We start from the raw sequence: 16,893 nt of genomic DNA, 5'->3' as shown, positions 1-16,893 counted from the left end.
GGGAGACAGAATCTGAATGTGTAAAATAATAAAATCCAAAATGCCAGATTACAAAGATTAATTTTTTCTTCTCTAAACATTAGGTCAGGGAGGAAAAGAAAGAAAGAAAGAAAGAAAGAAAGAGAGAGAGAAAGAGAGAGAAAGAGAGAGAGAAAAGAGCAGCGAAGAAGCACCCAGTATCGTTACATGGAAGTCTTGGCTTCATTCCAACCCAATTAAAACTTGTAAAATAGAGAAGCTTCGCTGACAAATGGGAGGGCAACAGGAAAGGTGGGCGGAAAGGAGGCTGGGAAAGATGCATAAATATAGCAGGACCCCAAGAAATACGCCAAAAATTAAAGGAGTCAGGTGGTAGTAGCTTTTTCTCTTCTCTCTCTCTCTCTCTCTCTCTCTCTCTCTCTCTCTTCATTGCGGTACGCACGACTCCGCCATAGAAAACGGGAAGAGGAAGGCGAGGTCACGAGCTAAAATACAAAAACGCAAAAGAAAAATCATAATATAATACTATCCCTTCTCTATAAAATACTTTCTTGCTCAATAAATCACAAGAAATAAAATTAAAAAGTACATCATTATCATTCGTGCAGTTAATATTTAGTTGATTAGCATCAGTTACTTAATGTAACACTGCTGATCTACATACATATCAATACACAAACAAATATTAAAATGTGATGCACTCCTCGGATAGTTAAAACTAAAATACTGATGTGATCACCATGTGAACGTTTTCCAAGTAACTCTGCTACAGTATATGTGAGGTTTAAAGTCAGGTTTAAATTCTGAGAGCTCCAGTTCTAAACCACAAGAAGAAACTACCATTCCTTTCCCATTATCTTAAAGGAAAATCAAAATAAAATAAAAACAGAAGTAACTTTAGGAATACCGACTCCACTAATTGTGAAAACTTACTTTGGACAAATAACTGCAGAAGCAAGATCATCGACCTAAGACTGAAGATCATTGATGAGGCTTTTACGACCCAATATCCACAAGCAGAAACAATATTTCTGACAACTTGGAGGGAATATTTGTTAACGAAAATACTGATATATCTACAGGTTTTAGTTAGCAAAATTACTGAATATTTTTCGGAATAAGGGAGTACTTGGCAAAGCTCGTGGAAAACACTGCACAGAGAGAGAGAGAGAGAGAGAGAGAGAGAGAGAGAGAGAGAGAGAGAGTAATGTAGTTTGATTCTATAACTGTTATACATACCGCATTGGTGGCTGAAGGCAGCATTGCCAAGATATCACTCTTACCTGAAAAACAGAAATAGAAATGAGACAACTGACAAAAATATTTCGAAAGAAAAGAAAAGAATCTGATATAACCAACAACAACAAAAAGTCTTAACATGTAACAAGAAGGCACAAATTCTTTAAACCATTCGGCAGCAAAATTCTGTACCGTTTTAATAATAATAATAATAATAATAATAATAATAATAATAATAATAATAATAATAATAATAATAATAATAATAATAATAACTGAAAGAGCTTAAACAACAAATAACTCAAAACTTAACGTTTTTTTTCCTTCAACCAAACAGCTACACACGCTAAAAAGGAAAATTAAGTACAAAGTGAAGAGAGTGATAAAATTTAATCATGTTCACAGACTCCCTCAAACCGAAAATAAAATAACCCAAATAACAGGCAATAAAAGCAAAGGCCTCACATGAAGTAGCATTACCAATTAGTATCAAAACGCAACGACGCCCCTTGCATGATAATTACCCAACAGTTTAAACGCCATTTTTGGGGGTACAATGGAATTCCTCGAAATTACTACAATATACGAACAAGATAACAGTAAAGCTGCTTCCTCGTAAACGCTGCAGTTACTACATCCTCCGGTTCTTCATCAAACTGGCTCATCTCGCCCATCGAGAAGACTTGGAACAAGTTTTCGCTATATAAGGCGCGACAATTTCCTTCTTAATGCCACTAAATAGATGACCCATCATCGTCTGGACCGCGGAATTAACTCCGCCTGAGTGCTGGGACGCAATTGACAAGAATGCGGTGAAAGCAAGACACCGAGGAATTATTTGTTATCGTCATAAGTAAAAACACGATAATAGGCAGCGATTAAGATAAGTAATAACAAGCATCGGCCACAGACAAACGTTTAAAAATAAAATTATCAAAATGAAAACTTTCAACTTAAAAAGAGTTAAATCTCTCTCAAATGAACACCGGACAAGATATCACTTTGGAAAATGGAGGACCAAGAACGTACCCAGACTAACTGAACGTAAAAAGGAGAATTATGTCTTCGGCGAGATGGAAATGATATGCAAACCCGCCGAGAACTTTCACGCAGGAGTCGTCAAACATGGCAAGGAAAAATACAAACAAAATAAATAAAAATAAAAACATAAATAAATAAAGACCGACACTACTCTACGATAGCTGCGAAGACACCACGTAAAATAAATTACGAGATGACAAATAAACAAACATTCAATAGAAAATAAGACGTAAATTGGTCAGTAAAGATCAGAGGGGTCTGCATCATTGCCAAAATCTAGCACTAGGCTAACTTCACTAGTAACTTCAAATCGTATGTATATGACCTTCACAATTAACTGGTTAAGTAGAACAGGATCTTTTTTAAAAGAGTACCTCCAGTCCCGTCCCCAAAAAAAAACTCATTACTCATATAAAATATATTAAATGACCTACCTATCAATTAAAAAAACAACTGTAAGATTTATTCTTAAAAAAAAAAAAGAATAAAAGAGAAAAATATTCGTTCTAACTTCTCAAATCTTGATTCCTAATTCAGTCGGCAAGAACATCCCGGTGGCATGTCTGAATTTAATCAATGGCTACCTGGATATTGACAGCTTAATTTATAAACGAAGGTATTGCCCTGTTGTCTGTCATCCGCGAGCTTGAACCGCAGCACATGTAAGGAAAAAAAAAAAAAGGACAAATTCCTTGTAAATGTCTAAAGCAGTAAGTAATCCAGTCTTGGAAGAGGAACAGCTTCTACGCAGCTACAAATATCATCAAGACTAATTCTGAGCGTGATAACCAGTTACTGAAGAATCTTAATTCAGTGATGAAGCGCTGTATAATTCGCTTGTCTACATTGTAACTATGACCCAACAAGATCATCAATCTTGCTTCAGAATGACGACTTGAAGATTAAGTTAAAAAATATAAAAAGATAAAAGGAACTGAGACAATAAGAACTAAGAAAATTAAGTAGACGGTCTAAACTGAATATGAGAACCAACAGGAACTAAAAAAAAATTATTATAACAAAACAGAAAACAATTATACAAAAAACAAATCGTAAATAAATATATATGTAGTGGAAGATCAAGACCAATAGCCAATTTATCACTTATAACTCAAATTTCAAGGTTATAAGCCAAACACACACACACACACATATGATTACCTGACATCACTGGCCTTGCTATCCATAATTCCACAATGATGAACACACACACGCTATCTTTCATTATATAACACATACATACATAAACACAAAAAACACACATAAATATATACACACATGTATATATATGTGTATGTATATATATATATATATATATATATATATATATATATATATATATGTATATATATAAATATGTATGTATAACTGAATCATGAAAATATGGAACGTGACGTAAGTATGTATGCCTGCATGCATGAACAACCGAGTGTGTGTGTGTGTGTGTGTATGTGTGCGTATGGTGTGTTTGTTAAGAGAGAAATTCCAGGAATAATCCTAGAGCATATCTTCCTTCAGATGCGCGCAGACGACGATGACGGCAGGTAAAGAACCGTAGCAGCAGGAAGCGAAGAGACTCCTCCGAAGGCCCTCTTCCTGAAGCAGACAAAAGCAAAACAGGAGTGTGTAACGTAGAACCCCGACAGTAGGGGACCTCGCCAATACTATGTCGAACCACGTTGGCCAGCATCCCAGCCTTGCTATTTTGGCTATACTGGGCTATAAATCCATCTCCAGGTTCGCGTTAACACACAAATGCGCCTCATATACAGCGATTGTCAAAATTATCGCTCCTTCTCTATGACGAACTGGTCATAAGCTCCTACTACGCTATGCACTTCTGATACATGGGGGAAAGAGAGAGAGAGAGAGAGAGAGAGAGAGAGAGAGAGAGAGAGAGAGAGAGAGAGAGAGAGAGAGAGATTTTCAGACTTAAGATGTATTATGCAAGCAGTCAAACCGAGGCTAGCGCAGATCTGAAGCGAAAAGAGAAAAAAAAAATGGAAAATGCGCTTTGATCGAACCGCGAGATCAAACACGAGGAATTATCATGGCGTTCACCGTTCCATGACTTGTATTCACGAGCCTTATCAACGCACATCAACGGCGAGAACGCTGTTCTTAGCTCTATAAAACAAAAAAATGGGGAAATAATAGCCAAATGGAGGTCGGGGGAAAAATGACAAGGCTATAAATAAGACGGGTCTTAGTTATACACTTCAAGCTTGGAAAGGGCAAAAGTCGGGTAAAACACGCACGTGAGAGCACCTGGTTTACTGCAGTAGATTTCAGTAAAGCAGCCCAAAGTGCTTAGCAAGAATTAAAGAAATTATCCAAAATGACTTTTAGAGTTCATCAGGACACTACCCATTTCATCGACTTTCTGAAATAAGTAAAAATGGGATAGACTGCGCTACTGTACATACGAAGGCTCTCCTTTATTTTAAATAAACATATATATATATATATATATATATATATATATATATATATATATATATATATATAGATATATATATATATAGATAGAAAGATATATGTGTGAATATATATACACATACATACACATTATTTACATATATATACAATGTATATAATTTACACACACACACACACACACACACACACATATATATATATATATATATATATAGAGAGAGAGAGAGAGAGAGAGAGAGAGAGAGAGAGAGAGAGAGAGAGAGATAAACGTTGTTGCGCACTGAATTCGTCCATTGTAGCCAGTAGCTCTGTGATTTTACAATCTTACGAACAGGTTCCCTCGGTCGTCATAAGATTTACGATCTAGATAAATCAAAGGATGCTTGTATTTATGCATGAGATTAAATTAACTCTCACCTTCCTCAAGGAATGTGGGTTGAAACACTAGGAACTTTTCCTGACTTTTCACCGGTTTCAGATCCGGTGAAACTCATCACTAATTTTAATTTGGGATCTAAGGGTCTCATAATGAATAATATATCCATTTGTAGCGTAAGTAACTGAGTACACACAAACATGCAGATAACATAGATAATATATATATATATATATATATATATATATATATATATATATATATATATATATATATATATATATATATATATTATATCTAATATATACATGTCTATACAGTATATATAAAATATATACATATATGTATGTATATTATATATATATATATATATATATATATATATATATATATATATATATAATATATATATATATATATATATATATATATATATATAATATACATACATATATGTATATATTTTATATATACTGTATAGACATGTATATATTAGATATAATATATATAATATATATATATATAATATAAATATATATAATGTATATTATTTATATAATATATATGTATACATATACAGTATATATATATGCAAATATGAATGTGTATACATACATAAATATACGTAGATATAATATATATGTTTGTGTGTACATTACGTAACAATTCATCTATAACAAGTCACACAGCAACGTAATTTTCTCCTTAACACAACAGCCCCACACTGATTAATTATTGTTCTCGCTCATCTACTTAGGTTTATCGTAAAAACCTCTTTCAAATATAAAACGAAATATGCGATTAACGCATCATTAAACACGTCTGGTGCTTCGAATGCATACAAAAAAAAAAAAAAAGTAAAAACAATAACTTGCAATTCCTATTACTTTAAAGTTGAAGGAATGATTGGCGTAAGTACGGACTCACCTGCTCCACAAAAAACACAGGTTCGACCCTGCCAGCTCGGCCTTGGTTTTTACCGAAGAGAATATTGTAAACGCGATATAAAATTTCCTATATGAATAATTACTGCAAACTCCGCCGTTCGGAACGCGGCCTTTCATGTCTTTTTTTTTTTCTTTCTTTCAAACCTATACTTGGAACGTGGGGTGAAATATAGGACTGTACCCAGGGCATCATCATCATACCCAGCCGTTCCCTACGGAGTTAAGTATAGAAAGAGTCGACGTCCCAAGTAATGAAGGTCCATTTTTCAATACGGTTAGCAAGCCTTGCTGTGGCCAATCCCCCCCCCCTCCCCTCTCTCTCTCTCTCTCTCTCTCTCTCTCTCTCTCTCTGTCGTGGTATATATATATATATATATATATATATATATATATATATATATATATATATATATATATATATATATATATGTAATTACATATATAATGTACAACATATACTTTATATATATATATATATATATATATATATATATATATATATATATATATATATATATATATATATATATATATATATATATATATATATATATATATATATATATATATATATATATATATATATACTTTATATATACATATATATATATACATGGAATTAATAGATGAGAATAAAGTAAAAACTCGAAACGACATAAAGAGAATAAAGAGAATGAACGCAAGCTGAAGTTGGCATATAAATCATTACTTCCTCAAAAGAAAAAAATTTGATGGATAACGTCCCCTGAGAGAGAGAGAGAGAGAGAGAGAGAGAGAGAGAGAGAGAGAGAGAGAGAGAGAATTTAATCTCACGGCCTTCTTAAATAACTATCATCGACGGCAGATCGCCCAGCACGCTGCATTTTAAAACGCCCCGTCATCTAACACAGGCGCACTTAACCATTCTGAAACCGACGCTTGAAGTGACGCTATAACATACTTCTGCACGAAACGAATGGAAATGCTCACCTCCGCGGGTAATAATAATAAAAAAAAAAAAATACCAGCAAATCTGTCAAGATGCTTCCGCTTTTAGTTTTCTACCGAGATCGCTATTTATCTGTACGTCTGCACTTTTTCTTTCTATCCTCAGATCTTGAAAACTACCGAAGCTAGAGGGCTGCAAATTGGTGAGTTGATCATCCACCCTCCAATCATCAGACATACCGAATTGCAGCCCTCTAGCTTCGGTAGTTTTTGTTTTATTTAAGATTAAAGTTAGCCATGATTGTGCGTCTGGCACAGCTTCATGTGCCAACAACAAAGGCCACCACCGGGCCGTGGCTGAAAGTTTCATGGGTCGTCGCTGAGAATTTCATGGGCCGTGTTTGAGAGTTTCATACAGCATTAAACGCTGTACAGTAGAGAAAACTCGACTGCGCCGATTTACTTGCAAAACGCATCCACATCTAAATATAAAATCCCTTATAAAGGAAATCGAATTTCTTTTTATATAACTTTATAAAAAAAGGGCTTTCCTCAACAAAAACGGGAATGAAAACTTGAAGTAGAAGAAAAGAAAATAAATCGAGGGAGAAGAGAAACTCCGAAAAGAAAAATGGAAACAAAACAATGTAAGAAGAATAATAAAGCTATAATTAACATTCACCACATCAACGGAACTGGTGGGGTAACATACGAGATCAGGCTGTCCCTGGCAGGCCTTTTAAATTCGTGCCCTTCGACGTAAGGGTCATGTCGCGTCGGGATAAAACAGGAAAACCGACCATGTCAATGGCGCCGTCCGACCTTGATGCACACAGGTATACGACGGCCGCCTTCATGAGGTGAATGCTGATTTGGCCTTATAAATAATACGTATTACTTCCAAAATTTCACGCTTCATTTAAAGTTCTGTGTAGGTTTCATGGAACCAGAGGACTATTCTTTCCTCATTAAAACAACATTCATTTGCAGACGCCCTGCCTTTGGCGCGGCCGTCCAGCCGGTGCAGGGGGGACGTTCTGGAAGCTGATACAACGGCGAGGGCAACGTTGATATTAACTAATGATGGGCAGTTTATCTACACAAGGCGCCACGGCTTCCTCCTCCCACTTTTTTTTTTCACGAGACTACTAGTCTTCCTTACTCCTCACTCCTCCTCTCCTCCTACTCCTACTCCTCATCGCACAACAGTTACTATTACACGTTTCACTCCTGCTGCTCCTCTTACTACAGCATTCCGAGTCTGAGAGGCTCCACGTTGTCTTTCTTGAGAACAGATTTAGCGATAATGGAATACCGAGAATCAAATGGCTACAGTTCCCCAGGATTAAAGCATAATTTATTAATCTGGAAGCAAAAAATTACATCTTCACACTAATTCCAGGAATCAATCTCTCTCTCTCTCACATTACACACACACACACACACATATATATATATATATATATATATATATATATATATATATATATATATATATATATATATATATATATATATATAATCTTATTCTAGATTCAAATTATTTTTCTACATCAGAATCGACATTCTACGCTGTTGCTGCAGGTTAATACACCAAGGGTAGTGAGCGTGAAACAGAAAGGCCCTCCCATTTAACCTGAAAGAGGAACCAATCGAAACTTCCCTGATCTCAGAAACTAAAACGAGAGAGAGAGAGAGAGAGAGAGAGAGAGAGAGAGAGAGAGAGAGAGAGAAAAGAGAGAGAGAGAGAGATAATCGGGTCAAACCTCGTCTGTCGTTTGGTACTGAGGTGAAGCGATGAACCCAATTTGTTCTTAAACGCTCTTACTAAATTCAACATCTCCCATAGACTCGCGTTAAAAAAACCTGGCTCTGAAATCTTGTTCGCTTCTCTCTCTCTCTCTCTCTCTCTCTCTCTCTCTCTCTCTCTCTCTCTCTCTCTCTCTCTCTCCATATTACGTGTCAACATCCTCTTCCTCTTCTGAACCAGTTCAGAGCTAAGGAAATACCAGCTTTGTTACTGGTAGTATCAACAGAGCATGTCACCAGCATATACTTAACATATAATAAAATAGAATTCCGATAACTACTGTAGTTACCTTAATTTCTGGTAACTGTATTGCCATATGGCCTGGCTCTAAAACAACAACAACTAATAATAATAATAATAATAATAATAATAATAATATGCATTCACGGAATACAGCCACCCACCCATCCCATTTCCTCTCGGTGTCCGGAATGAAAAGACCCATATGAAGAGGCCTTGACACGACAGCGCATTCATGACATCCTCCATGACAGGTGTCACACCTAACGTGACACCCGTGCCACTCGCCACCAGACTGACACACACAGACTGAGCCTGAGTAGGGAGGACCAAAAGCCTACGACCACTAACGAGCTACCATCCCGGACACCTCCCCACCCCATACAAGTTGGCCCTATTGCCATCTCTCCCTCCCCACCCATCAGTCCCTCCACTGTCAGCCCCCCTGTGGCCTCCAATGTCCATCAAACCGGGGACAAACTGTTGCGTCACACACTCTCTCTCTCTCTCTCTCTCTCTCTCTCTCTCTCTCTCTCTCTCTCTCTCTCCAACGATGCTACGAAATAATGATGCGTCTTTAGAATTATGTACTTCAAATGTGTAACAGATACCTGAATGAAAGTAAAAATATATGAATGTATGTATATGTATACATACACACACACACACACACACACACATATATATATATATATATATATATATATATATATATATATATATATATATATATATATATATATATATATTCTCTCATTTCATTCAAAACGTGGTAAATATAAAGTATATTTAGCGTATATATGGCCAACAGGAAAGCGCAAGATTTTCCACCTTCACTCTAAGCCTTAGGCACTGAGAATGTCTCCAGAATAAAAGAATCTTGTCCTCTATTCTTTCACTATTCGTAACTCCACACACACACACACACACACACACACACACACACACATATATATATATATATATATATATATATATATATATATATATATATATATATATATATATATATATATACACACATAGGTAGGAGATGATGTATTACTTTATACAAGACTGAAAAAAAAATACTAAAACATAAAGTGTAGCATAAGCCAAGAATGACACATGATGGAAAAGTAGTTACATCACGGTCGTCATTCCATGGCCTAGATAAAGCTTTTAATATCTACAATATATAAACAAAACTCCACACACAGGCTGCTGCTGCTGCTGCGAGAGGCAACGCAATACAGCCTTCACCCAGCAACAACCAACTAGCGGTTCGCCCTCCTTTCCCTCTTCTCGTAGCCTTCCTTCCCCCCCTGTCCCAGGCCCCACCCCTCCACCCACCTCCTCCTCCTCAAAATTCAATTGAGTATATTCAGAAAATAAAACTCACCCACCCAGCCACCCACCAGCCAACCGAAAGTCAACCACGCCCTCTTCGTCCTCTGCACAGCCCCGGAAAGATCTTTGAAGTCCAAAGGCCCATCACCTGAGATATCCAGTGACCCCCAGCAACGTCTGAGAGAGAGAGAGAGAGAGAGAGAGAGAGAGAGAGAGAGAGAGAGAGAGAGAGAGAGAGAGAGAGAAATTAAGCAGACTTAAAGGAGAGATAAAGAAAAACTCAGAGGAAAAGATAAGGAAATCTAGAAAAGAAGTTAATGTAGATCAGAGATGCAGATGCATTACGAAGCCCAAACACTTCTCTTCCTCTTTTCTTATCCCGACCAATTCAAAACCCACCAGGTTCACCTAAATGATCCCCCCCCCAACCAACTCGACCCCCTCTCCCTCCTCCCCTCACCTCTCTGGTTGTAAGCATTGGCAACATCATGAGAGACCAGTTTCGTACACTCACTGTCTCAGCGCCACTTGGCTACTTGCCCGGCCCTGGTTGATGCCAGACCTTGAAAATTTTGCTTGCACTTCTTTTCTTTTTGGCAGCGCTTGTTGGGCGCCATCTCCTACTACTACTACTACTACTACTACTACTACTGCTGCTGCTACTCTTCTCCAGGCCCCTCCCTGACCCTGTTTCCTCTCTGTCCTAAGCTTTGTTTAACGCCGAGAAGACAGGTCGAAGAATATTTACCCCTTCGGTGGGGTCAAGCCTCCCGAATTCTCGCTTCCTTGATTTCTCTGCCACTTGGATCGTCATTCACCTCAAGCCTCGAACTGCTGCATTCGTACTCCGCTTTTCTCCTGAGGAGAAGAAAGCAGCGCGAAAACTGCGGTGGATACAACGGACACGGGACAACGGAGAGGGCCTGAATTGTATTTGATAATGTCAGCTTTCATAATACTTATATTTAGGTATAGTTACCAGGAAAAACATCCAAGTCCAGTAAAAAAAATAAAACAAAATAAAATATAAGGAGAAACGCAGATGAATTGTTTGCCGTAAATTTAAAAAGAGGCAAGTTTCGTCGATTCTGAAGAGAGAGAGAGAGAGAGAGAGAGAGAGAGAGAGAGAGAGAGAGAGAGAGAGAGAGAGAGAGAGAGAGAGAGAGAGAGAGTTTAATCTTAAAATACTGTCCTTTGCCGCTCATAAATACTATAAATGTTAGGTGTTTACAAGCTCAGAATCTCCATAATTGTCAGAAAAAAAGAAAAAAAAATCCGAATATGGGGCATCATCTAGCACATGTAAAAGCTATCAGGATCACTCAGCTGACTAAGAAGTCTTCTACTGGTCTCCAGTAATAATAATAATAATAATAATAATAATAATAATAATAATAATAATAATAATAATAATAATACTGAGTAGCACTAGTAAACAGTAATTCATATAATGTAAAATTACCAAGGCCCTGAGAGAGAGAGAGAGAGAGAGAGAGAGAGAGAGAGAGAGAGAGAGAGAGAGACCCACCTTTCATTTCTGAGTGACAAAATCATCTTCCAAGGTTAACAACTTCACTTCAATGTGAATTCAAAGTTAGAAACTTGGGCCTTTTTTCCGTGTTATACGTTGGCGTTTATTTTCCATGAAGATATTCGTGATATAAAAGATTTTTTCTTAATAAAATAATGCAGTCAGCTTCGGAACTCCTTGCCCTTTTACCATGTCGCCTCAAATATACGATTACTGGCATAACCAATACCGTCAATCTTTCAATGATCACGAGAGATATGTCAAAATGGATTGCAAATTACCGACAAAAGCAACTAACCTATACATTTTTGTCTCCAAGAGAACAATCAACTTGAAAAAAAGGGACGATATTAACAGAAAAGGAGGACGAATGTGACGTGTCAGCAGTTTTCACAACGTTGAAATCATTTACTGGAAGAATCGACTTCATACTACCTGCTACAATTCATCAACTCTGAAATCAGGGATTGACAGCAAACACGACCAACAACGCTGCCTTGAGCATGGAGCTGATTTCATCACCAGCATCGCGAAGTCCTGGACTAAGCTGCACCACCAAAACACTCTATGCCTACATACCCTGATCAGAGATTGCTTCTTTCCAGGGAGTTTGATATTGTAATTTTTTTTTTTACATATTTCCGTTTGATTTCAAAAGTGAGTTATCCAAGTTCCACAAAGGGAATAATGTGTTTGAATGGTTAACATGGAAATCATTTTAATTATTACAATTTTTATTTCCATTCATTTATTTGTTCTTTATATTCTGCTTCACTTTCCTTTATGCACTCAACCGTGCATTCCTCTCCCAGTCCAAGTGGAAATCCCAGTGGAGGAGATGCCCTACAAAGCGTGAAAGTTCCACAATGTCCACGGTTTCAAACTTTTCTTAAGTGATATCGTAACTACAAAACCCAGACACTTTTTCTGACTTTCTTCAGCTCTTACTTTGTTTTCCTCGCATCTTTCACTCAAAAGATTACATCTACGCTCCCTTTATGAATGATAATGTCAATAAAAGTTATTTTCTCAAACGTTTTAAATGAAATCCATAAACATTTGTAATAATAACAAAAAAGTAAAAAAAAAATTGCAAACATCGGACCAAGTATAACTCGGCACAATGTTAACGGCCTTTGCTCATAGTCAGTCTTATGCAATATTTCACTGAACGTACTCTGCAACAACATAGCTTTGTTACTGATGAAAAAAAAAAAACTCTACGCAAATACTGCGCTCTCCCAAGAAAGAATAAGGAGATTGTACTCATAATCACACTAAGTCACAAAATTAATCTCTAACTAAATTAGAAAAAAATACTTTGTTAAATCCATTACTTCCATTTGTTTTTTCAATGGTGCACACAATCTAGAGTGATGTATAACAGGTGCCTTGCAAAGTATTTCCGACCACATTAACAATAATCAACCGGAAGAGAGAGAGAGAGAGAGAGAGAGAGAGAGAGAGAGAGAGTATTATCAACAATAGTAGCAAAGGGGTGGGTAACAGGTGAAGGAGGAGTTGGGGAGACGGCAGGGGTGGGAGGAAGGGGGGGATGATGATGAGGCTTTTGGGAGGGGTGGGGAGGATAGCCAACCTAGGCCCGCCGAGACTAGCGTTTTTAAACCGAAATGCCCCAATTTATCCTCTTATGGCGGACTTTTTAACCGGATTTCGGGGATTCTCATGGCATTTTCAATGGCTTTTACCTCGCCCGCCCGTCTGTAAATGTTGCAAAAGGATCGGCGAAATGCGCAACATGGATTTTCGGAAATTAGTCTCTCTCTCTCTCTCTCTCTCTCTCTCTCTCTCTCTCTCTCGCCAGTGTGTATGTGTGTGTGCGTACATATGTTATGGGAAGGAATCCCAAGCGGTGGGGATTAATTGCTAGCCACCTGTTAATGGTGTGCTCTAGGATTTATCATTTGTTTTCAATAGGATTGATGATTTGCTATCAAACGATGTGTAATCCTTTCGCCATTTTTTCCTCCGTTTGTAAATATGACGACGCCGCTCTCATCGATTCGACTATTAACGCATCCAAGGTTCGGTTTTTAAAATAACGTCTCTAGTCTACGCCCGTAATGAGCGCCTACTGAATAACCAACCGTTACTCGCACAGAATTTCAGCTTCAAACAAAGGATTTTATGCACCTGTGTAGCATTCGCTGATAAAGAAATGTGGTACTTGGTCATCACTCAAAAATATTTCGCCTCACACATCAACCAGTGACCTCGAAGCACAGCGCACACAAACACACACACTAAATATATATATATATATATATATATATATATATATATATATATATATATATATATATATATATATATATACATATATATATATATTATATATATTATATATATATATATATATATATATATATATATATATATAAATAAATATATACAAACATGTATATAAACAAACAGTATATAACATTAACAAGCACTATAAACATAAAATATATCTATAATTTGTGTGAGTGCGTACTACAAGCAAGGCTGTTTCACCAAACGGTAAAAAACACCCCTGTGTGTTACAGGAAAACCGAAGCCAAGGTTACCGAACCGTATTAACGCCAAATGGTCAATGAAAAAAATGTACAGGTTTAAGGACAGTCCACATATTTGCAGACACTAACCCTGTTCCTAATTCACAATGCAACTGAATGTTTATTTTTCTCAGAATGATGCTTTACTGTCTGGTAATATTAAAATTTTTAAACAACACGAAACCATTTTTGTGAGGATATCGTATCCAGTACATCATACACAGAAAAACAACACATTCTTACTTCTCAATTTATACAATGATTATACCAATAGCATGACAACACTGATAACACCAGCAATGTAATAAACAAGTAAAGAAAAAACGAAGTTTTACCTACAGTAATGATATGTAAAACAAAGCAACTAAATGTCTACACGTACCACGAGTTTTATCAAAATATAATAAAATACAAGAAAAAAGATTCCATTACGAACCTAGGACTCAAAATACATACCACTTATCTGTGACATGTATTGATTTACAATTATAGCAATTTTATTTATTTATTTCTCTTTTAATTCTAAGACTGTCAACCTTGAAACCAGTAAAATAACGCAAAAAATTCGAGAGTGGTCCATCAAAATGTATCTCGGGAATATAAATGCACAATGTCAAAAACTGTAAAATCCGTTCAGTATTCTAAAGTGCCATAGCTGAATAAATTACTTTAAATGTACGTATGTTAATTAAATGTATGTCAAATCAAGAGATACTATTTAACCTCCGTTAAACTAAATACCACTGAGAGAGAGAGAGAGAGAGAGAGAGAGAGAGAGAGAGAGAGAGAGAGAGAGTGTGTGTGTTTTTAATGACAATGCCCGATGGTGACACAATAAGAAGGGTAGGTAAGGTAGGGTAGGATGCCAAAATCGAGGGACCGTGAGAAATTATTTGGTGACACGCGAGCCTACGAAACGACGGAGAGGAGTAAGTGCAATGCCAAAGTGTTTCGAGTCGGAAGATAAAGAAGGGATTAGGTACCAAGGATTACTAACGAGAGAGAGAGAGAGAGAGAGAGAGAGAGAGAGAGAGAGAGAGAGAGAGAGATAACGTACTTACACCATGGGACTTGGCACTCACCTTTTGGCACCAAAGTGTCCTTCTTGTCGTCGTCAGATTGAAGAGGGATGGTAGGATGGGGAGATGCTTAGGGGGAGGTTGGTAGAGAGAGAGAGAGAGAGAGAGAGAGAGAGAGAGAGAGAGAGAGAGAGAGAGAGAGAGAGAGAGGGATATACGAGAAAGGGGGGCGGGTCAATATGGAGAAAACAATTTCAAATTAAAAGTAAATCCTATACGTAGTCCCTTAAATCCAACTAGTGCATGAGATTTTGAACTAACTTGAAGCACCTTTACTGAAGGGGTTTCTTTATTAATACCTATGTTCAACCTTCACTTCACTACTGCCATCTTTTCCAAACACTTATCACATGTACAGATGTCCCTACTTCACATGAATAATGTATATTTTAGTGGTGATTGTATCTTCTACGAGATAAATTGCTTTAAACAAAGAAATAAACATGAAAAAGACCTTAACATTCCTTGGAACATAGTTTAGTCTTACCCTATTTACTTACATTACTATCTTTTACCATTCTCTCTCTCTCTCTCTCTCAACAAAAGCGAATGCATTTCATGGTGTCATCATTAAGTAAAGAGATAGCTTTTATATGGTCACTATTTTAAATAAAATCTACTTTTCCCCGCAAAACTTACGCATTAAGTCATTTTATTAATGTATTGAACAGCAAAAAAATAAATAAATAAATAAATAAATATATGCAAAATGAATCAAATAAATCTTCACGTGATAACACACATGCATTGAGATATCTTGATCCCTCCAGTGACACCAATTTACTTTACTCCTGAAATTACTTGAGATCTACAGAAATTTGCAGGATAACAGTTTTACGAGTAAGTTAGGAGTGTAAAGAAATAACAAACTACAGTCTTTCCTTCGCTATTATCAAACAAAATCCTAAAACGTCTCAAAAGTTTTATTCTAAAAGACACAGGAAATATAAAACTGAGATATAAATTAATCTAAATCTGATCAGTGCTAATGGAAATATATAGTCAAGCAACTTTATCAATAATGGATTGATTCCAGGCGCGAGACTGACCCACTGAATAAAACGCATTGTCAAACCAAATCCGAATGTACAGCCTTGCTTTACAACTGACTTGTATACGGAAGCTAATTAGTTGATACTTGTTCGCGCACATTTTCAAGAACTGCGTTCAAGGACCTATACATAAAAAAAAATATAATTCAGGCTTATCATAATTCCACTCTAAAAATATCACCAAATTCATCTTGTACGAGGAAACAAAAAATATTCATAAACAATTCCTTTGGCGCCAATAAAAAAAACGGCGACAGCAAGTACTGGTAAAATCAGCAGACATGGCCAAGTCTAAACAGGCAGTCAATTGAGAGGAAATGCAATTTCGTAAAATCTCGACGTAGTA

At 36.6% G+C, this 16,893-nt stretch overlaps 1 protein-coding gene across 5 annotated transcripts in view; it reads right to left on the bottom strand.

The window, feature by feature from the left end:
* foxo (forkhead box, sub-group O) overlaps positions 1-16,893 on the bottom strand; it is a 580,500-nt gene that overhangs the window by 382,472 nt on the left and 181,135 nt on the right. Inside the window, exon 2 of one of the 5 annotated variants that reach the window (XM_067112737.1) lies at positions 1,219-1,262. The exons of the other annotated variants lie outside the window; for them this stretch is intronic. Coding sequence (XP_066968838.1) covers positions 1,219-1,242 — 24 coding nt within the window. The 5' untranslated portion in view covers positions 1,243-1,262. The remainder of the gene's footprint in view (positions 1-1,218; positions 1,263-16,893) is intronic. 5 annotated transcript variants of the gene reach the window in all.

Source organism: Macrobrachium rosenbergii, chromosome 12 (genome assembly GCF_040412425.1).
Source record: "Macrobrachium rosenbergii isolate ZJJX-2024 chromosome 12, ASM4041242v1, whole genome shotgun sequence".
Taxonomy (NCBI): domain Eukaryota; kingdom Metazoa; phylum Arthropoda; class Malacostraca; order Decapoda; family Palaemonidae; genus Macrobrachium; species Macrobrachium rosenbergii.
Note: the sequence above shows the minus strand (reverse complement) of the source record. Positions and strands in the feature narration are given on the sequence as shown.